The sequence below is a fragment of the Hippocampus zosterae genome, chromosome 14 (genome assembly GCF_025434085.1).
Source record: "Hippocampus zosterae strain Florida chromosome 14, ASM2543408v3, whole genome shotgun sequence".
NCBI lineage: Eukaryota > Metazoa > Chordata > Actinopteri > Syngnathiformes > Syngnathidae > Hippocampus > Hippocampus zosterae.
In genome coordinates, this window is record NC_067464.1 from 602,811 (window position 1) to 627,549 (window position 24,739).

Here is a 24,739-nt window from a genome sequence, read left to right on the forward strand (position 1 = left end):
TGGACAACAAAGCACACCGCGTTTTTATTCATCAACAACATGACTACATAATCATGCTACTCACATTTCGCACAAACTCGATGCCGCTCGCAATGTGTAGTTTTGCGTGTGAGGGCTTTTTCAAACATGTCCATGTATGGAATTCCTGTGACTATACATTCATGACATCATCGCAGTGCGCCTGCTGCTGCTATTGGTTATTTGTCAGTGCATCGACCCCCCAATTCCTCTCCGTCACAAAACAAAAAGACCGATCAACAGTCGCTTGAACTTCACAAATGGTGCGTCTTTCGAATATATCGTTGAGGGGAAATGAAGATGGCAGCCATCAGCCACATTCGGGCACATGAACATCAGACAAACAAGCAAAATTATTGCACAGCCCTGCAAAAGTAGCAAAATCATCAGGAACAATGAACGAAAAAAAAGGATTCCTGCAAAACAAGTGTCACGTTACGTGAGCCAGTCCAAGTGGAAGATTTGTACGCCAAAGACCATAAGTTCAAGTTCAGTTGCTCGACTTTTTTGTTGTTGTTGTTGCTGCTCATACTCACACGGCAATTACATTTGCAAAATGAAAATGAAAGAAAATTATAAAATGTAATTTTTTTGGTAAAATTCCACATAGAAAAGTTTGATGTCAGGCATTGCCAAAATTTATACATCGGCGATTGATGACTTTTTTCCTTCGCCTATTTCTCTAAAATGACGACCTCGTATTTTCATTTTTTTCAACTGTTTTTTTTGCCGAGAGTACACCTTTTTTTCTTCAAACATTCCATCTTGTTCTTGGAATATTTTTCACAAAATTGCAACTTTTTTTCTTGTAATCTCTAAACTTTATTGGGATGAGTCTCCATTTCTTTTTTTTGGTGTAATTTGGTAACATTCGGAAGTATTTTTTACATTTTTCAAAACTTCTTTTTCCTCATGAGGATACATGTGCTTTTTTGGAAGTGAAATGTTCACTTCTAAAACTTTTTGCTGTAATTGGATTTTTTTTGGTGCCGCCTGTTGAACGACGAGACGTGTAACTTTCATTTTTTTTTGTTCCCGGTTAAGTATTTCTTTGAAATCACCTTTCTCCTGGAAAGTAACAAGTCAGTGCGTGAGAGGATGACGGGGAGCATGCCCGTCGTCTTCATGTGGCTGCAGGCCAACTATCGTCATTTGCAAAAAAATGTCCTACCAATTTGTTTTTTTATCGTGGCGCTAGTCTGGTACGCTATCGAGTGTGACAGTAAAGAGTGACATGGAAATAGACCTCAGGGTCTATTTCAGCAGCCACGTTGCGCCCACCAGCAAACTTTGGACCCAAAGTGTAAAATGTCATATTTACTAGTCGTTAAGCAGCGCGTGACGACGTGCCGTGGTAGCGGGCCTCAACGCGCCAGGTCGGCGTGGCTGGCGCTCAGGTCACGACTCTTCCTCAAACGATGATTTGGTTCCTGAATGGCACGAAAAACACAGCAATTACTACCAACGGATGCGAACGTCCTTGACCTCATTCGCTGCCGTCGACGGCTACGGACGTCAAAGATCCGTTGCAACTGTGCCGGCAGTGAATCGGTGATAGGCGGGGAAGGCAAAGCAAGAGTTTGCCAAGTCCAAAATCAAAATCATGTCGACTGTCAGTCAAAAGCCGACAAACAACAACGGAAATTGAGGAAGATTTAAATCGCCGAGAGCCAGGGTGGGCAAACGGTGCTCCCGTTTTTAATTTGATTTTTGGAAACCTCCCAAAATTCTCCCAAAATGCAGAAAGATCTCCAATCTGCGTTTTGTGTGGAAAAACGGGGGTGCTCTCCCTCGAAAACAAAATGTAAAAACAATAGATATACAGAGGAAAAAAAACCCCAGCAGGTGTCGAATTGCGAGTATACGTGAGTTCATCTGTCGTAGAGGAAACGGCTTTCCAAATTCCCCCACAAAAACATTGCAATGTGTGCGTGTGGGATGCCGCAGTAGCATCTCAGTTGTGGCTTCAAGTGCAAGAAATTGAATCCAAGTCCAAATTCATTTCAAAAATCCGAGGTCCAACATTCAAATCCCCCAAGTTTGTCCCAAAATATTAAATTCAGTCTTCGGGCAAAATGATAACAAGAGTTCGCCCACTCTCGTTCTCCGTCACTCATTTGATACCAAATGTCCACAATCGTCGCTAGTTGCTAATGTTAGCTTAATCAAAGCACACCTTTTAAAAACTGTTGACAACCTGTAATTAACCCCCGCCCCCACCCCACAAAAAACGTTTAGGATTTACAGCAAAACACATCAGTGATGTCACAGAGAAATGTTTGACAAATATGTCGCTGTCCAGATGCTAACATTAGCTTGATCATAGCGCACTATACCATTTGACAGCCTGTCAAAAGACACTTTTCATGTTAGGTTTGTGCTTAAAAAAACAAACACAGAGCACATCTTACAATCAACCAACAAATATTTATATATATTTTTTCGAAGTTGTGGACAGAAATAATTCTGAGCTCATTCAAAAAAATCACCTCTTATCCCGCATTAGTTGAATGGCAACATGCTAAAATCAAGCACGCTGAGGAACAAAACTGTCCTTCGTCAGGATCGCACCAAAGCAGTTCACACTTCCAACTTGTTGTCGTTTTACATTTCAAAAAGAAGGCGCATTTCCGTCAGGAATGTACATGAACTCATAACTTTATGAAAAAAAGATCGATTCAGAGTTGAGATGAAGAAAAAAGTCGATTTTCCATGGCAAAAAGTTGCATTTGTGCAAAAAAAAAAAAAGGAAAGGAACTCTCCATGAAAAGCAACAGAATGACACGGAGACGTTTTACAGCGACGACTTTTTACGACAAATTTCTCAGCAAATGTCGTGCTTACTTGGTCATCATTCTCACTTGGCGCTGCCTCCCGGCTCACGTTCAGAACACCGAGTGAGCTGGCTCGTTTCAAGCTGCGCTCCCACCCGGCCGGGGTGGCGTCATGCGGTTCGGGGGGAGGGTGGTGGTGGTGGTGGTGGGGGGGGGGGGGGCACACCGGGTTAGTGTCGGGGCAATGAGAGACACGCGCACTACGTCAACAACAACATTCAGGTGCTGTGTTGCATCGAGAGGGATGACGATGATGATGATGATGATGATGAAAAAGGCTGTAGCCCCCCCTCCCCACCCGCCAAAAAGTCATCATTTTACGAGAATAATTTTAGAATGGTTCCAGGAAAGGCTTTCATTTGACATGGAAAATAAAAAGCTGACATTTTAAATGCCAAAGGCATGAAGTCGTGAGCGAGAAAAAAAACGAAACTCAAAAGTCGGAATAAGCTTTCATTTCACAAGTTGACATTTCAAATGAAAAGTCGCCATAAAGTCAGATATTAACTGGGGGGGGGGGGGGGGGGGGTCCGACTCCGGGAGTGACACCATCATCATCATGTCATCAACTTTCCACCAAGACAGGATGCAGGAAGTGAAACCAGGCCAGAGAGTACATGCGGGTCCACATTCAAGTGCCGTTTATTCTTAAATAAGAATTTTTAAAAAGAATTTTATATATATATATATATATATATATATATATATATATACATACACAAATGTGCGTGTGTGTGTGTGTATACATATGATGAAAAGAACAAAAGGAGCCATGCAGCAACCACAGCGTATTTCCTTCATCAAACGAAAAGCCCACAGCAAGCCACCAGACGCAATTCATATTAGTGGACAGAAAAAAATACAAAAAAAATAAAACCCAAACCAAAAGAAAACCCTAAAAGCAAATCTTGTGCAGATTGGCACGCGACAGCGGCCGCATACTCGTCCCGTTTGCTTTTCTAAGCGTGACTTCCTGTTCAACAACTCTTTTAGCTTTGGGTTAGTGCGGTGGGCGCCCCCGGCAGGCCTGGAGGTCCGGCGAGTCAGTCCCTCCCGTTTTCAGAGAGCAGATGAGCGACATTTTAGGGGATAGTTACCCGGGGTTTTTGGGCTCGCCGCTGCCGCCGCCGCCTTTGAGCTTGCGCACCAACTTCTCGCTGCTGCGGCGGAGCGACGCTCGCAGTTTGCTGAAGGAGCCGCTGCGCTTCAGCGCGCCGGAGCCGTCCTGATGGGGGGGAGGAGGGAAGACAAACCTCGCAATGTGAATCAGCCTCCCCCCAAATATCCCTTTTCGGTTAACCTCAAATCAAAGCCATGATTAAATATCTGACACGGTGTCTCTTTTGGACTTTGAAGGGCTTGAAAGGCAATTAAAAAAAAAAAATCATGTTAAAGTGATGAGTGAAGAAGAAGAGGAAGAAGAAAGCGTCACACACCCGAGTTGATGTCAGTGATGAGTTCAAGTTTTATTGGAGGCGAAGAAAGAAGCACACATACGCAAGAGCGGGCGAGCACAAGCGGGAGAAGATTAATAAGAGCAGAGGAACAACAACAACGACGACGACGACGACGCACGAGGGCAACTGTGGAATCGGTTCCCTAATCATCGGAAGGCGACTTCCTCCAAAAATCCCAACAAAGTCAGGAATGTCACCGGGAATGTCTGGCATGCAAAACGTCAGCAGGATGATGTCGCAATGCGGCGGCACGGGCAAAACGCGATTTACACGCATGATAGCTTATGGATTTGTTTTTTTTTTTTTTAATTCTTTTTACAGCGCTCTGGACATGCGGGAAGTGACGATGAGAGAAGTGCAAAACCGAGACGTGGCCGAAACGCCCACACCATTTGGTTCTCCAGACCTTGGACATGCCGCTGAAAGCGTGAAGAATTTTGGAGCCTCATTTTATCGACTCGGAGTGATTTGATTGGATTTTTCCAATGACTCAAATTGGACTCGCCACTCCACGGTGGCCGAATTGTTGACTCTAAATTGTCCCTCGGCGTGATTGCGAGCGCTAACGGTCGCTCATGGATGCATGCGACCCGTTGAGGATGAACCACATGCTGCTTCCTCAAGTAAACGTGACCGGCGAGCGGTCTGTTTTGGGTGACCTTTGACCCTTGTCGGCTAACGAGCCATATTCCCCATTGAAAGCACCGTCAGCCCCTATTTAGGGCACGTACGTGACTATAATGCCATCAGTGGGGTGGGTGGGGGGTAGGGGAGGGGGGGGGGGGTTCGACACAAAAGAGGGCGGAAGCGGACGTCAAAGAACAACAACAACACGGTCACAGGTTTGATGGCCGCGGCCTCCGCCGATATAACACGAGGGAACGGCCTTCCCCCCCGGCAGAAGACCACCACGAAGAAGAAGAAGAAGTCATGAGACGGGCGGGAAAGAGCGCGAGGCGTCGCCGCAAAGCTCGAGGCGTCCATCGCAGAAGACGAGCGTTTTGAAAGCGTTTCAAGGCATCCGCAGGTGGTTAGGCCCGCTGCTCCAAGCGGCGGCGAAGAGGAAGAGGAGGACGAGGAAGAGGAGGAAGAGGACAGACAGGCAGAGGCCAAGAAGAGAGGTTAGGTGGCGACATCAACTTTTTGTTCAAGCGGCTCTTTGCTTTGTCGGATGATGTTTGGCGCTCCTGTTGTGTTGCCTTTGTCAATTGCGCTTTCTGCCAGCGGCGGCACTACTCCATTACATTTTTTAGCCGCTTACGATGACCAAACAGGAGCGTTGAACATGAAAAGATTTGCAGCAGCCGGCCAGCCAGTCCAACAAGGTCTGCGCTTTCCGGCCGCTAACGCGTCAAGCAAAGCCAGAGGGACGCACGCACGGATCAAACATCAAGTGGGAGTACAGTACAGAGCCCGTGTTGACATGGCCGAGACCAAGAGACTTTGAAAGACACCCCCCCCTCCCGACCCCCGTTTGTTGACTAACATGACTGACACGGACAAAGATGCTGATTGGTTGTCAGGAGGGGGTGGGGGAGGGTTGCTGGGACAACTGTTGCTATGCAAAGTCAGTGGCGGCTCTCCAGGGCGTTAGTGGAGCAGCGGGAGGAGGGGTGACAGGAAAAGCAGGCACCTTTTTTTTTTTTCTTTTCAGGAGTTAGTGGCCGTTTGAGACAGAGAAGACGGTCAAAAGTGAACGAATGACATCATGTGCTGAAGGAGGCTACAAAAAATTACAGTACGGGGAGTTCACATGCTAACACGTTGCTAAGAAGCACAAGGAGCATCTACGAGGTTCCATCGAGCGGTCCAGGTCAGTTCAGGCGGGCGGGCGCACTTTCGATACGCCTCAAATCATCTTGTGCTCCTGAATTATTTCAATGTTTGCAGCATTTTTTTATATAAAATAAATTGATTATCAACGTACATTGCTGCCGTTTGTGTTCTTATCATATGCAATTGAATAAGTAGACCATTTCAGAATTCTAAATTTGGGCCTCTCGAAATGCATCGTGGGACTTTTTGCATTAGCGAGTCAAACCGGAAAATAATGAGTGCCAAGGTGGAGCGCGCGCTAGCCCGAACACCAACGTACTGCTCGACAGAACTACGGCGGTACCTTGACTTCCTGTTTCCTCCAATCCGCCTTCCCCATTGATTTTTGTTCACGAGTTACGAAAGCAACTCAAACTGCGTGGTTAAACCCAAGCGGCAATGGTCCGAACGCGGCAAACTCGACGAATCGGGGCGAGTCAAGGTACCGCCGGTCCCCCGGACGACATCCTGACAAACGCGAGCATCAAGTAGCAACGGCGAGTGTCGGGAGTAACGGCGAGGGCTGCGTACTGCACTTACCCCATTCCACTCCACGCTCATACTCACTTCCTCGCCGCCGTCGGGCCCGCTCTCGTACTTGACCGTGTCCGAGTTCAAGCTCTCGCGGCTGCGCTGCTTCTCGCGGGCCTCGGGCTCGCACAGCACGTCGGCCACGCGCTGCTTGTGCGCCGTGTCCAGACCCTGCGTGGCAAAACACATGTTTGTCACGTGTTAGTCAAAGGGCGACAACTCAAAGTCATCCGAAATTGGCGCCGCGCGCACCAATTTTTTAATTGGCTTTTTTTAATTGGCGATTTGACCACTTGAATAATTGTGCTGTGAATGAAGTCATTTTCTGGCGCTCGGCACCTGCTTCCTGGAACGCACGGCGGCCTCCTCCAGCGTCTCGGCCGCCTCGAACTTGCCCTGCCGCTTGTAGAGCGCGCCCAGGTTCTTCAGGGTGGTGGTGACGGTGGGGCTGCGCAGACAACACGCGACTTTTGCTCAAAGCCGACACCTCGGCACTCGCACTTCTGGACGCGCGCGATTGGCTTGCTCTTGACGGCGCACCTGTCCACTTTGCAAGCTTTGTACCAGCCGCCGTACTCTCCGAAAGGCGAGCCGTCCTTTTGCTTGCCCTGAGGAAACGACAACAGCCAAGCAAAGCGGTCAGCCGGACCCGGGTTGTCCGATTGAAATCCTTTGACTTTGTTTGAACCACCGAGTCATTTCATTTTCTGAAAAAAAAAAAAATTGCGTGTAACTTGGCTGAGAATTGAGAAGGAGCTAAAGATGGAACTGAACCGCCGACAAAATTGGACGTTAAGCGGCGGCGGCAGCGGCGGGATTACGGCAGCCCGTGTGATAATAACCTCGCTTTCGGCCTTCATGTCCGCGTCGACTAATCCGCTAACTCCAGGCGCTGCCTCCTTACTGCAGCTTTTCGATACGACTTAGCTGCCGGAGTCGACGCGTGACAACGCGGGTAACCACGGCGACCGCGGCAACTTCGACAGCGACGCGGCTTAACCGAGTCGAGCTGGAAAGGCGGCGTTGCGATGACGTGGGGGGCGGTCAGATCGCATGCCGTGTTATCGCTACGCTGTCGCTGCGATCAGCTTGGATTTCTTTTTTTACAGGAATCCACTCTTGGCAGAGGATAAAGAATACATGCCGTCTGTTTTGCTGGCCGTCATGGTAATAAAAACTGCATTCGAGGCACCGGTTGAGACGTGATGTCTCAATAATGTGGGGGCGGGACTAATGAGGTGTCGCTTCCACCAGTGAAAATAGTGAAACCAAAGCTGGGAACAATGTCCTCCCTCACCTTGCTTTGTTCCTCCCGCTCCTCGGCGTGCATCCAAATGGGTTTGTTCTCGCCTGCAGTGTAAACGGGAAAACATCATTTGGGGACACAAATGCGTGCGTGCGTGCGCTCAAGGCACGTGCACCCCCTACCGTCTACAGAGCCAAACTCCCTCTCGTGGGCCCGTGTGAGGATTTCTTTGTAGAGCGTCTCGGCCTCCTTGAATTTGCCCTGTTTGAGGTAACAGGAGGCCTGGCGGGGGGAAAGTTACCACAGCGTCATGGCGTGGACATGGCGCCCCCCCCTCCCCCGCCCCTCCTGTGCTCCTCACCAGGTTGTTTTTGGTTTTGGCCACGTTGGGGTCATCGGGTCCCAGTTTGGTCTGGTAGATCTCCAGCGCCCGCATGTAGTAGTACTCCACCTCCTCGTACTTGCCTTGGTTCTGGCACAGCAGCGCCAGGTTGTTGAGCTGCTTGGCCACGTCCGGGTGCTCCTTGCCCAGCACCTGCGTCGCGACCGCAAAAAACACACTTGTGAGCAAACGTCGACACAGCGGAGGCAGAAGCGGCTGCCGGTCGGATCGCCGGGAGTAAAGGCGGATACTCAATGAATTGCACCTTATTAAAAATATAATATATATAATAATTTGTCTTTTATGCATTTTTTTTCACTTTTAAATTATCCTGCGGGCCCGATTGAACCTCCTTGCGGGCCGAATGCGGCCCGCGGGCCGTACCTTTGACTACAACACTGATATAAAGAATATTATATCGTGCGATTTTTCATTTTTTTGTCGTTCTTTGTGGGAGGCCGGAACAGATTAATTGCATTTGAATTCATTTCAAAGGGGACAGACGATTTGGTCACGGAAATCCAATCAATACATTGATCGCAATATATTGACATGCAGCTGCATTATTGTGGCCGCACGTCACCGCAGTACGGAAGGTCATTCGAATATTAGGAACAGCTCGAAAGAGAACAAAAAAGGGGAATGAAAACGCGGGCGCACCCGCCTCACCTTCTCTCTTATCTCCAGGGCACGCTTGCACAGCGGTTCCGCCTCTTTGTACTTGCCCCTCTTGCCGTACAGCACCGCCAGGTTGTTGAGCGTGGCGGCGACCTGGCGGGGAGGGGGGGGGCGAGGCAAATCTTTGTGAACTTTTGGAACAAACGCCGGCTTCAAATCACCTTGGCTCCATCAAGCGAAGTCAGCCCGGCGCGGCATTGTGGGCGGATCCCCTTCGCGTTGAGTCGTGAGGTCGTCATGAGTACAAAATGTTTTTCATCTGCGAGCGAGCAAAATGCCGCGGATCAAGCGCAGTGTATGAAGTGCCGCCTTTCGGAGTGAAAATGTTTTCGAGCGGCGCGTACAGTGTCGTGCGGGGGTCACCGAGGCGTCATGTTGCGTATGAAGTGCCGCCTCCATGGGTGAAAGCGGTTTCGAGTGGAGTGTAGAAGGCAAGTGAAAACGCATCCCCGATGCGCACTCTGGGCTAGAAGCGGCTCGCCTCGTCCCGATGCCCCGCCCCCGCCGCCCTCGGTCGCCGCGGTAACAAAAGCTCACTCACCGGCGAAGCCCGTCAAAGTGAGCTCATCTCATTTCAGATGACAACACAAGAGCTAGCGTGTGCATATGCGCTCCATTTCTTCATCCCCCCCTGGGCAATTTTGACCAAAGCATGCGATTTTCAATGGTGGGGGGGGGGGGGCAGCTGTGTAATTTGTGTAATAGAAGGATTGGACTGATACAAGTGAAGAGATTGATTCTGAAATGTATTTGGGGAAAAGAGTGATGGGTGGGGGCAATGCTGATTTGATGAAGAAATCAATTTGTGGAATCACTTTGGGGAAAAGGGCGAACGGTGACGGGCTGACCTCACAAAATGGACATCGCAGAAGGTCCACACCTGATGGGGTTAACACAGTCAGTTCGGGTTTTTTTGTGATGGAGATGCCGTGCGCGCGCGTCGGGGTGTTCAAGAACGCACGGCAAAAGGCTAAAAAAGCAGCTTGGAGGAAGAATGAATCCCACCCAAAAGAAAAACCGTCATACGGGTGAGCCGGCTAAAATCAATGTTTATCGATCCCGATGTGAGCTAGCAAGCGCGTCTACTGTGTACAGACTTCAAAAAGAAAAAATAAATAAAAGTAAGGTCAGGCTGGTGATAGGGCGAGCAAACAAGGCCAATTGAGGCAGCCTGCAACCCAAACGGCCAAGTGACGAAACGCGGGTGTTCGGCCGCCAACTCACAGCGGGGTGGTCCCGGCCCAGCGTCTTCTCCCTGATGGCCAGCGCGTCGTTCAGCAGGTTGGCGGCCTCCTTGTACTTGTTCTGATCTCTGCAAGGCGCACAAACGAGACCACGGCCGTCAAGCCCGGTGACAACTTGCGCCGCCGCCCGTCGACGGGGGGGGGGGGGGGGTTCCCCACAGTTCCCACACTTCACCGCCAGCCGGACAAACTATTCGACGGAGAGGACGAAAATAAAAGCGTTCTCCAGCAGCTCCGGGTCATTCTTTTGTTTGCGGCAGACAGTCGGGACACTGACGCCGGACTGGAAATGGTCAGTGGTGCTCGCCGGCTTCCAGGAGCTCGCTTAGGGTCGTCTAGCAACCGGTCGGGAGAGCTTGGAGTTCTGTTTTGACTTTTTTTGGACCCGCCCTTTCCAAAAAAATTGGCTCCTTAAAATGCATTCATACAAATAAAATTTATGAGAATGAATTTGAATTCTAATTTTTTTTTTTGGTCAAATGTGGCCAAAGGTCATTAAAGGTGGTTAAAGGTCATCCCAGCCCTGAATCGTGTATTTCCCTCTTTAACTAATTGCTTCATTGATTTATTAAAAAAAAAAAAAACATGTTACTCATACGTCAAACATTCAATTTGATGTAAATAAATTAGAATAAACGATCAATGTAGAATTAAGACAACCGAGACACTTTTGTTCAATAATTGTTTTGTTTGTACCCAAAATAAAAGGGACTATTTTCTTGAACAGATGTCAAACGTGGCCCCGGCGTGGCAGGAAAACATCCCCCCACCCCGCGCCATTTCAGGGGCGCCCCGACGAGCCCATTTTGCAAACCTGTAGACGAGGGCCAGGATGTTGAGCATGGTGGCCACGTCCGGGTGGTCGTGTCCCGACGTCTTCTCCAGGTCCTCCAAGGCCTGCTTGCAGAGCGGCACGGCCACCTCGTAGCGGCCCTGCGAGGCGTACTGGATCACCAGGTTGTGGAGCGTGCGCAGGCGGGCCGGGATCTCGTAGCCGCCTTGCTGGGCGGCGGCCGCCGCGGCCGCCGCGCTGCCGTGGGCCGGCTGGACTGCAAAAGCCAAGCAAAAAAAAGCCCAAATTTTTGCTTTGTACAAATGGGGCGGGGCCAAAAGTAATCAGGAATGGCGACTTACTGCCTTGCGCCTGGTCGTCATGATCATCCGGGAAGAGATCATCCAGAGTCTCCTTGCTCGACTCGCCGTCCTTCTCCTCCTAAAGGGGAAAGTATACGTGCGGTGAGTGAATGACGTGGGCCGTTCTTCGAAACCTCCGCGTGTACGTCGTGGCGTGATGAAGAAGCGTTTTGGAACGTTTCATGATGTCACCGCTGCGGCGTAATTACGCTCGGAGGCCGAGACGGTTTTCGGTGGCCCAATGGGAACAAAACAAAACAACGGGACAAAAAGGAGCAAGGACTCACGGAAGGGGACAGGTCCTGGTCGTACTTCTTGAGCTGGTTCATGAACTCCAGGTGCTTCTTCTCCTCCTCCAGCTGCGCCACGCTCTGCTCGCTCTTCTGCAGCTTGTGCTGGGTGCCGGCCAGTTCGTCGCGCAGCCACTGGTTCTCCTGGCACAGGCGCCGCACCTGAGCCCGCAGCTTCTGCTTCTCCGACTCCACCGAGCTCAGGTGGGCGGAGAGCGCCATCATCACCTGGGCCTCGCCCAGCCCCAGCTCCAGCATCTCCAGCGACTTGCGGATCACGTGCGACTTCTCCTCCACCGGCGCGCCTTCCTCATCCCGCTTGAGGCAGCGCAGCGTGGCCAGCAGGCCGTCCAGGATGGCGTGGTGCTCCTGCTTCAGGGCGTCCAGGCCCTGGATCACCTGCTTGGTGCGCGAGATGATCTCATCCTGGGACAGCTTCTCGCCGGGCTCCTCCTCCGCCTTGGCGCGCACCACGGCCGACATGTCCTCACGCATCCTGTCGCCGACAATCAGAGAAGAGGGCGCGATGCGAGCGCCGATGTCACCGCGACACCTCAAGGGACATCAGACGGCGATGACGGCGGCGAGCGACCGCCATTGGCCCGATTGGGAAAAAAAGCACCAGCCGCCCATGTTGACTTTTTCCACCTGCTCCGCCGGATGAGGGCGAAAGACCGACCAGGTGAGTGAGCAAGCGCCGCGTTTGAAAATCGAGATCAAAGAGCAAACTTTCTGCCAACCGCGGGGAGCCTCGCGTACGGCGGAGGTCGCACGGAAAGGGGATTGGATCCTTTCGCGTTCACGTCGCAAAGAAATGCTTCTTCCGAACGTCGGTGGCTTGGTGCCGAGACACGGGGGGGCGATCGCAAACTTGTGGCTCGCTCATCCATTTCAAACTTGAATTGATGTTTGAAACTCATTCGGTAGCAGCCAATTCTGGACCGAGTCTGAAAAGACGTTTAAATACGTCTTTGGGAGTGAATGAGTTAAATGATCGGAAAGCCGGGAGCTCATTTCCGAACGACGCCTCACGGATGGCGAACGTGACGAGACAAAAGCAAGCGCCACATGAAAGCAGACGGACCCCCCCAGGACCCTACGCAATCAGTTAAAAGCGGCTTCAACCAGACATCAAACGTCAAAAGACAGGCGCCGATTCGTCGGATGGGGGCGAGCGCGATTAATATGAAGGGGAAACGGGATATTTGGGGCCAGGGGGGGGGCTCCATTTTCAGGCGGTGACACATGACGTCTCTGAGGCAGGGAGTTTAAACGCCGCGGGCCGCGCTGCGGGCGGGGCAGCATCTGACTGCAAACGCCTTCTAGCGTCGTCTTCCGTTCAAAATCAAAGCCCCGCGGGGGCATCACGCGGGAACGCCGCCGCTTTGAAACCTAAACAACCGCTTTGAAGTGGAGCGCCGCGGGAAAGGGGCGGATTTCCAGTTCCATCGGCATAGGGCCGAGGAATTGTGAGTGGGGTGCGGTCGGGGGGGGGGGGCTTAGACAGCTCGCGTGGGCCGAATCTCCTTGATGATCACAGCTGGGATTCACTCAAAATGTCTCGCCGCAGTTTCCTGCTTGAATGCAACACTTTTGCTTTTGTTCTTCAATGCATTTAAGCCCACCCCCCCCCCCCAAAAAAGTCAACCATTTAGATGGTGACTTGAAGCCAACCAACGCAACAACAACAAAAAACGCGATAGAATGTCTTTGATGTCTGCTTACGAATAGCTGGAATGGAAACCAAAAGTAACTGGCCTTCAAAATAAGAGCGGGGCAGTGGAATGGCGTTCAACGGACTTTCTTTGTCCCCACGGTGGCTGACTTAGCAGTCAGACTCTTTGCGCAAGTGTTAAATAACGCATGGCGTGGCCCAAGAAGGTGTGGCTGCACTGTACCATAGTGCCGCCTGCTTTTATTTTCAAACTTCTGACGTGACAATCGTCTGCACATCATTGGGTTGAAATTGCAGCCCCTCGGCAGTCATTTTTCTCCGATTTCTGTTGTCCAAGCAAAATGATTATCTTGGAGTTGAATACCAACAAAGCGTTTCCAAATGTCAGCTTTTACTTTGGAAAACAATGACCAACATTTTCTGATATGTGACGGAGCAAACCAACAAGGGAATCGTCGTTTTGTCTGCGCATTTTCTGCACGGTCAATTTTGAATGTTCTTTTTCAAGAGAGGGATGGGAATTTGTGGGCTTTTTAAAACCAATTCCCCTCCAAAAATTGACAGACGACTCGATGAGCATGGTTAGTTTCAAACTTGCAGCCCTATCCGTGCAGTATTACAACAAATACACACCTGCAGCCATTGTTTCTCTTGACTGTTTAAATGTGAGGCTCTCCCAAAAAATCCCGCCGGCTTCATACGATGCCCGACGCCATCTGCGGTTGAGTCCACCAACTGCCCCAGATGAGTAAATAATGTCCCATTCATCTCAAAACCGGAGCGTGAAATCTCGTGTTCCGAACAGTCCGTACTTCTGAAACAATCTAACCTTAGTTTTCACTTCCACATTTGACAAGAAAAACAGGACGTGTGGAAAGAGTGTTTTCGAGAACCACGCTTGCGTCCGCCGATTGCAGGCGGTTTAGGAATTAGCAAACACGAGACCCAACTAGCAGCTAGCGGGACGATGATGGGTAAAAATATGGGCCACCAGACAAGATGATCCGAGTGGGAGGTGTGTCACGTGTGGTAGACCCCCCCCCCCGCAATTCCCCATCCTCCCAGCTGTGGATTCCACACTGGCGTGCACTGTGTCCTGACACAAGAACCTTTCAGGAACCCGCACCCGCGTGGAATGGCAATCACTGGCAACCCGGCGCCCCGACGCCGCAGAGTGCCGAGAGGCTCCATTTCTGGCCTCATCTCACACACACACACACACACACACACACACACACACACACACACACACACACACACACAGTGTGGAACCTGAAGAACCAGTTCACCTGAATAGCAAGATCGTGACTCACAGGAAACACACACACACGCACAGGCGTCCCACTTTCACCCGACCAAGTCCCGGAATCAAAGGTAAACACCGTCCGTTTACGAGATTTTGATATTACAGAAAAAAATACATTTCATACACGTAAGTGACACATTATTCAAACATCACAACGAGTTCAGTGACCTCATTGTTGCGGGAATTAGACCGAGCGCGCCTTACCGTTCACTTGGACAGGCGTCGCCAACGCAGTCAAATTGTGTCTTCGCCTTGCTTTCGACCAAAATAATTGGAAGGAAGCGCGATGAGTCGGTGGTCTCAACCACAATTGAACAAACAAACAATCAAAAAGTGTCCCACCTCAACCCCGGGGCAGGGATGGGATCCGTTTCGCCGACAGACGTCGGAGAGGCTAGCTCACATACTAGCTAGCGTTAGCTGTCAAAACTCCAGGCTTTACACGGAGCCGCTCGTGACGGGGGAGGCCTGCTCTCCCGGCACTTCCATGACTCGAAGCGGGCAAGAGAAATGCGACGGGGCCGGGTAATGGGACGCCCACTGCGGACGAGGCGACGGACTGTTCGCCTTCCAGGTGACTGCCTGCCGGTCGGTTGCTGGCGGCTGGTTAGGGGCGTGAAATGGCGCCTCCTCCCATGGCTCCCGGGCAATGACGTCACGCGGACAGATGAAAAAAAAGTGGAGGGTTGGGGGGGGGGGCGTTTTGCTCGCTCCTTGGCTGTCGCCGCACAGCGAAAATGCGCTTCCGTAGACATCGGCAGTGGCGGAGCTTGACTTTTATCCTTTGTGGGGTGGGGGCCGCAACACAAAAACTTACCAAAAAGAATTTAACTAATACTGTCATAAAAACTATCAAAGCCGCTCTAAAAACTCATTGAAACTTAAAAAAAAAATTCAAAACGAAATAAAAACTAAGTATGTTGAAAAACTTCTATTATAATAACCCTGGTCCGATATCACTACCAATATTCATTTCATGGAAATGATGAATGTTCAGATTATATATGTCATCATTTAAAACACATTCACCTGACTGGTTTTTTTGGACTTGGCTTTATTTGGAAGCAATCACGTTTCAGTATGCCGAGTGTGATTCCCAGTTAGTGCACACCGTTTGTCCCTGATAAGTGACTTTCCAGCCGATGATTGACAGGCGTCTGTGATCAAGTTGCGGGTGTATTGCGGCATTTAGTCCGGCCGACCCTCTTCCACAGGTTGTGCAATGCAACGCGGGCCATGAGGAAGGTGATTGACAAGTTGCGCCGGTACCACTCCCTGCAAGTACACGCAAAACGGTCGCCATGATTCCAATGACTGCATTCGTGTGGGCGTGCGTGCCTGTGCCTGCATGCGTGCGTGTGTGTGAGACAACAGACTTGTTGTAGTTGACATGGCGCTGTCGGTTTTTGTCCAAGAAGTCCTTGTAGAAGACGGACATTTCCTCACTGGTCAGAGTGCGGCGGCGGCCTGTAAACATTAGACTTTAATTTAAGGCAAAGTGATGGCATTGCCTACGAAATAAAATAAATACATTTTGGGCGGACCAAAAACATCAAGGCAACAAACTGATAAAATTTGGAGTGGCACAAAAAAATCAACAAAATATTTGAGCGTTTGCTATTACAGAAGTAAATGTTCCTTGTATTGTCCCCAAACTTCAAAATAGAAGTAAAAACAACTCATCCATTTTTTTTTCGGGGCAAACAACTTGCCTACTTTGTTACGCCACCTAACATTGTTGACATCAATCTAAGCTCACATCACATCACAAGCTCCGACAACGGACGCTCCGCAATGTTGCGTCAACGTTTCTGTTCAAGCAGGCAGACGTGGTCACTCCACAACGTTGTGTTGAGGACTTGAACGTCATCGATTGGCGGGTTTGTTTTTAATGTTATTGTCGGCTGAAGACTGGAACAACCTTGCTGGTCTCGCTCAGTCAAGCCTTTTGCTTTCAGCTGCGACACAATGAAGGCGTCTTTTTCCTGCGCAAAACACAAAGAGAGGTGGGGTTTTTTTTGGTTTGTTTAGTTGTTTAGCTTTTTTTTTTTTGCTCACTAAAGCTGCCAGAAAATAATCCGCACAGACAACAAGCGAGTTATGCCAATCAACAAAATAGATCGAGTCAAAATGGAGCTTTGTTGTAATCTGCTGCAAGCAGCAATTCTTCAGGCATTGCTGCCCTCTACTGTGCGTGTGTCATCTAAATGGAAGGCGGGGTTGGGAGATGGATGAAGTTCATGTTGGTTTGGTGACGAGACGAAATGAATACAAAAGCCGCTTCATGAAATAAATGCCTTATTGAACAAAACAACAGGTCAACAATTCTAATTGGCAGGTCAGAAAATGCACAAACGTATTGATTTTGATTACGTTACTTGTTTGGTGCACAAAATCCAGCAAAAAAAAAAAAAAGCTGCAAACATGTTGATCATCTGTCAAAGTATTAATGTCTGAATTTGGTTTAACTTACAGTTCCCAATTCAACAAAAATTACCAATGAGCTTGGCAAAAATGTATTCCGTGTTTTTCAAAAGCGCCCCAATATGACGCTTTTGCTTAATAGCAATTACGCTATTAAGCAATTACGCTATTAAGCAAATGAAAGCCATATTTTAGGGGATTCGTTCATGTGAAGAATTTCAGAGCACCTTGCCAAAGGTGAGGTTCTGTTGGCTCCAGAATTGGTGGTTCCAGTCCTCGGTGTCCTGCCGCATGTTCCTTAGGCGTCTCTCCAGCTCCGACTCGTTCGGGGGCACACGGTAGACGATGGGTCGCATGTTGGAGAGGGGGTTGGGCGGGCCGATCCAGTCGTGTGTTGCGCTCGGTGCCGGTGGGAACTTGGACCTCTGAGCGCAACGAGACACGTAGAGACTCAAAATACCAAACCGAAGTTGACATTTCAATCGACCAAACAAAATGGAAGATTTTACAGAGATCTGAATGTGCTCAATGGGCGCTACCTTGCCACGCCCACCATAAATGTTTTTTTTAACTAAATAGCACTCTTCGGTACTGCACTAGTAGTAATGTGACTAAAATAGAATATGAAGGACTAACTAATTTTTATGTCGTGATAAATCCAAGGTCATTGTGCTGCTCCTTCTGGTATGCATGCCTTGGCCACCAGGGGGTAGTGTGTGACACAGACATTCAATACGAAGATTTGATGAGAAAACTACAAAGGGGGTTGCCATCAGGCCATCGGTTAAGCCGGTGGATGAATTGCATTTTCCCTGGTAGAGGCAGCACTTCATTATTGCCATGCTACCTTCACGAGTTCATCGAAAGGGTTAAAAAAATACAAACCTTCGGTAATTTATCTTGCTGTTTTGGTGCTAGCTTGCAGCATTCTCTCCTGCCGGCGGCCGCCATGACACTTTGACGTCCACGTAAACAACTCCAGCGGCGCCACGTCAAACACTCCACGGCGACTCGAACAGACATGGTGACCCAAAAAAGAAAACAATTACTCGGCGAGCATTAATTTAAGAGCGTCTATAAATCCTCTCGTTACACCACCGGCGTCCTTCTGCGGGAGACATTTGACTTCCGGGCACGTGATAATCAACAGAAGGAGCGCTTCAAATGTGTAACGACTCCGCCCTGTCGATAGTCGGGCGTGTGGCACCCACTGTTCTCGTCCTGAATTTTCAGTATTTCGTAATCGCCCATGGGCGTTGTTCCTATATTTGTGTCCGAGTATTGTCGTTTTTAATTGCTTTTATCACACTTTTCCCCCCCAATGGTTCTGATGGTGACACGAGCATCGAAACCGCCTTTCTCTTGGCCCGAGCCTTTGCAGCGCGTCATGGTGAAAAAAATGAAACGTCGCTTCATGTTGGCCAAACAAAACCTACACGCAAAGCCGACGTCGACACCAAATTCAAACGTTGTAACCGTCTCGGAGACGAGCAACTAACAGACGCGCGTCTGCGTTTAGACTAAATTGTCTCATAAGTGGAATAAATCGGGGAGACTCCCAACATTCCAGGGACGAACTCCCAACATTCCAGGGACGAACAGAAAACTCCGCGGGCGGGGCCAAGGCGAAGTGACGCAAGAAGCTAGATTGGCGTAGCTAATGCTCGTTAGCTGTGCTAGAAGAAGCCGAGGAAGGAGTTGCGTTCTTTGTCGCCGCACTTCTCATGGCTGTACGATGGCTATGCAGGTGAGAAGAACGTCAACAATGTGGTTCCCCCCGCCGCCGACATCTTTTGTTGCGTTCAGAAGTTCCACTAGCCGAGCGGGGCACAGTCAGGTGATCGTACGACAAAAAATGAGAAAAAAATATAGCCAAGCCTCGCACGGACACACGCTATGGAAATTGAGTTAAAATTAATTTTTGGGAAGGGGATTCCTGTCTGCAATTTGCTTTTGATGCCCACCGGTGACGTTTGAGGGCAAGCTGGTGTCCGTTTGTGGGCGGGGCCACAGCTGCGCGGTGCTGGTGCTGTTGCTGAGCACATCTGCTGCGTCGCTCCCTCCGAAGGATCCCCCCCAGCCCACCCCACCCTGATCCACCTTTGCATCTTTTCGTTCTGCTTTCCCTCATTCAACATCAGCGGATGGGAAGCCACTCGGGTTAAAACATGTGCGCCAACGTGTTCGGAGTGTTGAAGAGGTGAGAGCTGTCGTGACAGGCAGTGCGTGTGTGCGCGTGCGTGCGTGTGGTAGATGTGCAGGTGTGTGAGTGCAGGTTGACACATGTGCACCTTTTTTTTTTTGTTGTTCTGCCGGGATGACATAATGCGCCAATCCGGGAATAGATTTACTGCAGGCGGGCAAGGCGATGATGGCCGGCCGGCATGCGGGGAGGAATAAGCGACCTCTTTGCCGCTAGCCTTGTTAGCATGTCAGACAAAAGCCTGCGGGCGTTCCTCTCGTTGTCTGGATCCAACGAAGGAGGTCCATGGGTGGTCTCTCAAATGCCACATTGGGAAGATGTGGTGTGCGCAAAGGGGGGCGATCCAATGTTGTGCTGGAAATGACCCGACCGTCACCCTCTTATGTAACATTTTCTAAGGGGATTACCGATCCATAAAACCTCTTAAGGGGGTCATTATTAAAGGTGTTGTGGTATTTAGCCCTGGAGAACCCAAGAACCCTTTTCTTTGGAACATGGTGAATTATACATTAAATGACTGCTATATGTTCACCAAAATAAGGAAGAGTAAGGCCGACACTCCCTAAACAGGACATGATCTCGGTAGGCGAACGATTTTGACTCGGCTTGACTCGAATTTGATTTTTACTTTTGCCTTTTTTTTGGTGCCTTTTACTGTCTTTGTCAGTGGCGGGCCGTGCATTTCAACCGTAGGCCTTCAGTGACGTTACATACATGAACACAATATAGGCTCGTCAAGCAACACTTCATTTCAGGAGCACTTAAAACCATCAAGTAAAATGCAGCAACAGCGCCCTCTAGCGGGCGCTCATCCAATCACCGAACGCGCACGTCCAGCGGCGACGTCAGCCCTTCTAGCTGGCCCTGGTACGCAGACTCGTGATCTGATTGGCTATTGCCAGCTGACCCTGCACGTTCTTTTCTATTCAAGTGCCCTCAGTTTGTTCGAGAACCGAAATTCGGTCGTCATCCGAGGCATAAAAAAACTGGAAGCAACAGTTCTAATGGTGTTTTAATACGAGATGTGATTCAATTACAAAGGCAGAGTGCAGAAAAGCTTCAGAGTCCCATTCATGCGGTGGGAAAACGAAAATGTAGCCTAGCTTCGTTGGTTGCGCGCGGGTGCGCGCTAACCATTGTGACCCACAAATGCCAGAGGGTCTGTCTTTGACATTAAGAGGTCATCGGGCTCAGAAAACTCGAGTGGTTGTTGACAAATCCGGAATTGTTTGGCAGCCTCTTCGGGAAGCCCTTTGATGGTGGCAAGAGGATGGAGCACGCAGGGTCTCCGCCGCCGCCGCACGAGCAGCAGCAGCAGCAGCAGCCGATGGCAACGGAGCAGGCGCCCCAGCACCCGGCCATGATGCGGCTCTACGAAGTCCACCGCGAGGTGACGGCGCTGGGCCCTCAGGTAGTGTTGCGCAATGACCAGCACGCGTACAAGTATGCGTTCTGCGATCGTATCCTGCCGCGACAACTGCACGAATGTTCTTCTGGCCGCGTGAGCCCGCGAGCTTTGGTGCCCATGCCAGGGCATCCTGCATTTTCAAGGCTCACTTAACTGAGTAGCAACCGATTCCGGACCAAGTCTGAAAAGACGTTTAGAAACGTCTTTGGGAGTCAACGAGTTACGGTAACGATTGTTGCGTTCAATGGACGTGTAAATCGAGTCGACGCGGTCACGCAGGTGTGCATCTTCAGCGGCCTGCCCGACGACCGCGACTACAAGCGCCTGGAGCGCGAGCTGACGCGCCTCCTGCTGGAGGTGGACCGCGTGGACACGGAGGGCAGGGCCGAGCTGCAGGGGGCGCGCAAGCGGGCGGCGCAGGAGGTGGAGGGCCTGCTGCGCTACCTGGAGGACAACGCCCGCCACCCGTCCCGCCTGGCCATGGAGGAGCTGAGCCAGGAGGCGCGGCGGCTGGTGGAGGCCCGCGTGGTGGCGCCGCAGCGCCAAGGCGGCGCCGCCGACGTCGACGACGAGCTGGTGGAGGCCCTGCGCCGGCTGGTGCTGCGCCTCACCCAGGTGAAGACGGAGGGGCGGGTACCGCTGCGCAAGGCGCGCTACCGGGCGCTCACCCGCCTCTGCGCCGTCCAGGACGTCCTGGAGGGACGCACGCCGCAGCAGACGCTCTCGCTGCCGCTTTCGGGGGAGACGCACGCCGCCGTGCACTGCATCAACCAGGTGGGCTCTCCAGGGGACTTCGCTCGGGCACCCCCGACGTCGGCCATTTTGCGTTTCGCAGGTCCAAATACATCTCGCCATCGCTCTCATTTTTGAATTTTTTTTTTTGGGTGGGGGGGTACCTAGGTGATGGCCAAGGTGAGCGTGGCGCGCAGCCAGCTGGTGGCGCTGCTGATGGGCCTGAGCGGGCGGGACAGCTGCGCTCACCTGTCGCGGCTGCTGATGGAGATGCAGGTGGAGCTGGACGCCCTGGACGTGTCGGGCAACGCCGCCGTCAGGAACTACCGCAAGCAGGTGGTGGAGGAGATCAACGGCCTCCTCAAACATTTGGACCTGGAGGGGGAGGGCGAGGACACGCGCAGGTAACCACAATTCAAAGCGAAGCCGACACTCACCCGAATGCCAACCAGTCCAAGTCCGCTAACGGTTGCGTTTGCGGCCACGCGCAGGTACGACCTGGCCCAGAACGAGTCCATCCAGCAGATCGAGGAGGCGCGCGGCCACGTGCGGCACCTGCGCGAGGCGGTGCTGCGGCACCGCGCGCCGGGCGAGCCGGGCTTCCGGCCCAAGGCCGAACTGCAGGGCCTGCTGACCCGCCTGGACCAGGTGGACACGGCCAAGAACCCCTGCATCCGCGAGGCCCGGCGCCGCGCCGTGGTGGAGGTGCAGGCGCTGGTCACCTTCCTGGACCTGCGCGAGGCGCTGGCGGGCCGCCGCCCCGGCCCCGAGGAGCCCCCCGCCCACCGGCAGGTGTGGGCGGTGCTGGCCAGCCTGTCGGAGCTGCAGGCCCGGGCGCTGGGCTTCGACGGCAAGCGGGCCGACAAGAGCTACGCGGTCCTGGAGGAGCTGCTGACCGAGCAGCTGCTGACGCTGGACGCCGTGGACCCGCGCGGCGACGACGGCGCCAAGGTGGCCCGCAAGCAGGCCGTCAAGTTTGCGCAGAACGTTCTCAACTATTTGGACATGACGACGGACGAGTGGGAGTACTGAACGCGCGCTCCGCCGCCGCCGACTCCGCCCTGCCGCGCGTTCGCAAAAGGCGACATGGACCTTTGTGTGGTTGTGTGTGACTGTGCGTGTCGCTGAGCGAGTACGTCCAAACTTCTCACAAAATTTCCTCCATCCCGTATCGTCAAACTTGTCAACTTGATTGTCATTTTTAACGGGGAAATCTCTCGCGGAATGTTCTCAACTCCTGCTTCCGCGGCGCTAGCATGGAGGTAGCTGGGCTTCCCCCTGAGCCGGAACTTCTTTCGACGGCAGCTCCCGTCATTGGGGCCCGAGTGCCAGCAAGCACTTGGCTGCGTCCAAGTTCACGTGCTCGGACCTCAACAAAACAGACACTTGTACAATGTCCGTGCCTTCGTGTTCACGCTTTCTCCAGCCGGTTCCAAAAGCCGATCGGATCCGCCACGTCAAGACGACGTGTGTACCATATCGGCCGGCGCACGCCTGCTTGCGCATTACACCACGCGAGTGTGCACCCGACGCGTGCGACGAGACCGCAACTCCTTCTCAACCCGCCGACCATCTCAGCCGATGTGCCCCCACGCACACGCAAAGAGCACAAGCGAGTCGCACCGGCATGTATTTTTCGGCCAGTCTTTTTATTGCACAAAACAACAATGGAGCTTTAAGTGTGCGCGGACGAAAAACAAAAAGTGTGGACGCCATTCGTGGATTGATCTTGTTTGGCCGGATCAAAGAAATAATAAAGAGGTCAACGCCGCCTTATTGCTATTCGTCTTTCAACCAAACGTCTTCCACGCATCGGTCAAATACGAGAGCCAAACCTGGCAGGCAGGCCTCGTCTGTCTTAACACGCAGCACGGATGTTGTTTCTTAATTGTACAAGCAAGTGCTTTTCATTTCAAATGAATGTGCCGCTTTATATTTTCTCGACTTTTTGTCAAAGCTAACGATGGACCGCGCAGCTTGTTTTTTGACATGGCGTGTATAATTAAAAAAAAAAAAGGGAAAGGCTGTTTCGAAGAAAGCTTGCGTTTGGATTCGCTGCCAAAATAAAAGTCCGTTTATGTAGCAGTGGAAAAAGGTGCTCGGGCTTATTTCAAGACTTTTCATTTTTGGCATTTGGCATTTTGTGGGCCACTTTAGCTGACAGTTGACGCCGTGTGCGCCAGGGGGCGCTCGCAATTCAAACACATCAAGCCCCACGGAGTCCCAAAGTCCTTTGCTGCTTTTTCTATATATGTGCCTACTCCGCAGTCGCCAATATTACATAAAAAAAGGCGAAAGACGTCCAGGTTGTTTTTTTTTATGGTATACTGTACTTTTATTTTGATGTACGTATTTTCAAATGTGTATTGTGGGTTTTCTCTCAAGTCGTTGATATGCAAGTGCGGCCACCAGGGGTCGCCAAGTGGCCAGGCCTGAGGAGGGCCTTCTGATGACGTCACAGGCGGCGCCGGCCTCCGACGATGACGTAACATCGGCGACTCTCGCCTCACGATTCCACAAAAAGGAAGCGCGCGCGTGCGCTTGTATATGAGCTCTTATGTCACATGGATGGCCTAGTTGGGCGGGGGCTGGTGGTCTTACATAATACCCCCCCACCCCCATTCCCCGGGTGATTACGCTAAGCTGCCGTAAAGACGCCAAAAGCTTTAAATCACTGAAAAGCCAAGCTTAACTGCAAAAAAAATTAAAAAAATGGATTTCAAGCTTTCTCTCACCCTACGCTTGTCCAGAGAACCTTTCCAATGTTCGCAAGTTGCGACGTTTGCGTGAACTTGCCCAGTGCCAAAACACAGCTGCGCTGCGCATTCCAAAACGTTGGCTTTTCTATCCCTGCGTGTTTATTTGGTTTACGGACATCTCTCCTCTCTCAACTTTAACCTGGACTCCTCTTGGCCGCCTTTGCATCTCCCAAAACGACAGCCGGTGAGGTCCGCTGCTAAATGACAGTGGACTTGAGCTCGTTCCTTGATGTCGTCCACCGCGTTGGCCTACGACTGTTTGGGCAAATCATTCATTCGTTCCCGACTGCTCGATCTCGAGTATTCAGCGGACCTAGATCGGGCTCAGTCAAAGATCGAGGGCCGCCCGTGCATTTTGCAGTTTCTTCCGCTCCACCGAACGCTCACAATTGACATTATGTCGCTGAATGCATCTCGACACTAAGCCAGCACAACACGCGCACGCGCGCATTCATCGAGTTCGACAGCGAGTGCGAAGCTTGTCCTGAGTTGATGAAGTGCTAAGCTCACATTGAAAAGAAAAATCAAGTACCGTGGACACCACAAGTACTATGCAACGTAGTTTAAAAAAACCCCCCAAAAACTCAATCTTTTCTCATACAT

The 24,739-nt window shown here is 51.2% G+C and overlaps 3 protein-coding genes across 12 annotated transcripts; 1 reads left to right on the top strand and 2 right to left on the bottom strand.

The window, feature by feature from the left end:
* Window positions 1-15,262, bottom strand: klc1a (kinesin light chain 1a). Of its 8 annotated transcripts, none has more exons than XM_052086135.1 (16): window positions 14,953-15,262; window positions 14,815-14,861; window positions 11,627-12,125; window positions 11,340-11,418; window positions 11,020-11,254; window positions 10,186-10,273; window positions 8,953-9,054; window positions 8,263-8,436; window positions 8,084-8,183; window positions 7,953-8,005; window positions 7,196-7,263; window positions 6,995-7,103; window positions 6,665-6,826; window positions 3,950-4,077; window positions 2,863-2,935; window positions 1-1,448 (listed from the first exon to the last, which is right to left on the bottom strand). In XM_052086135.1, exons 3-16 carry the CDS (start codon window positions 12,122-12,124, stop codon window positions 1,383-1,385), a joined length of 1,935 nt encoding a protein of 644 aa, XP_051942095.1. In that variant the 5' UTR covers window position 12,125; window positions 14,815-14,861; window positions 14,953-15,262; the 3' UTR covers window positions 1-1,382. The 8 variants fall into 8 exon arrangements, with proteins under 8 accessions (XP_051942095.1, XP_051942094.1, XP_051942096.1 ...); XM_052086134.1 differs by having other exon boundaries at window positions 14,815-14,865; XM_052086136.1 differs by lacking the exon at window positions 14,815-14,861.
* Window positions 14,555-23,471, top strand: bag5 (BCL2 associated athanogene 5). Of its 3 annotated transcripts, none has more exons than XM_052086148.1 (5): window positions 14,555-14,678; window positions 20,474-20,648; window positions 20,925-21,419; window positions 21,546-21,781; window positions 21,869-23,471. In XM_052086148.1, exons 2-5 carry the CDS (start codon window positions 20,508-20,510, stop codon window positions 22,407-22,409), a joined length of 1,413 nt encoding a protein of 470 aa, XP_051942108.1. In that variant the 5' UTR covers window positions 14,555-14,678; window positions 20,474-20,507; the 3' UTR covers window positions 22,410-23,471. The 3 variants fall into 3 exon arrangements, with proteins under 3 accessions (XP_051942108.1, XP_051942107.1, XP_051942106.1); XM_052086147.1 differs by lacking the exon at window positions 14,555-14,678 and adding an exon at window positions 18,632-18,781; XM_052086146.1 differs by lacking the exon at window positions 14,555-14,678 and adding an exon at window positions 18,797-19,234.
* LOC127614770 (cytochrome c oxidase assembly factor 8) lies at window positions 15,692-18,071 on the bottom strand. The gene is made up of 5 exons (XM_052086162.1): window positions 17,920-18,071; window positions 17,262-17,459; window positions 16,532-16,595; window positions 15,987-16,077; window positions 15,692-15,885 (listed from the first exon to the last, which is right to left on the bottom strand). Exons 1-5 carry the CDS (start codon window positions 18,055-18,057, stop codon window positions 15,774-15,776), a joined length of 603 nt encoding a protein of 200 aa, XP_051942122.1. The 5' UTR covers window positions 18,058-18,071; the 3' UTR covers window positions 15,692-15,773.
* Window positions 23,472-24,739: the final 1,268 nt, after the last annotated feature.

Bases quoted from the DNA above. Each gene is read 5' to 3' on its own strand.
- bag5 (XM_052086146.1), top strand. From the start codon at position 19,203: ATGTGCGCCAACGTGTTCGGAGTGTTGAAGAG. The intron at 19,235-20,473 runs GTGAGAGCTGTC...ATTGTTTGGCAG, and splicing joins GTGTTCGGAGTGTTGAAGAG to CCTCTTCGGGAAGCCCTTTG. The intron at 20,649-20,924 runs GTAGTGTTGCGC...GCGGTCACGCAG, and splicing joins TGACGGCGCTGGGCCCTCAG to GTGTGCATCTTCAGCGGCCT.
- klc1a (XM_052086136.1), bottom strand. From the start codon at position 12,124: ATGCGTGAGGACATGTCGGCCGTGGTGCGCGCCAAGGCGGAGGAGGAG. The intron at 8,006-8,083 runs GTAGGGGGTGCA...TTTACACTGCAG, and splicing joins GGAGTTTGGCTCTGTAGACG to GCGAGAACAAACCCATTTGG. The intron at 7,264-7,952 runs GTGAGGGAGGAC...TCGTTTCCTCAG, and splicing joins AGCGGGAGGAACAAAGCAAG to GGCAAGCAAAAGGACGGCTC.
- LOC127614770 (XM_052086162.1), bottom strand. From the start codon at position 18,057: ATGTCTGTTCGAGTCGCCGTGGAGTGTTTGACGTGGCGCCGCTGGAGT. The intron at 16,596-17,261 runs GTGCTCTGAAAT...TGTTTTGCGCAG, and splicing joins AGAACCTCACCTTTGGCAAG to GAAAAAGACGCCTTCATTGT. The intron at 15,886-15,986 runs GTCTGTTGTCTC...GTGTACTTGCAG, and splicing joins CGCCATGTCAACTACAACAA to GGAGTGGTACCGGCGCAACT.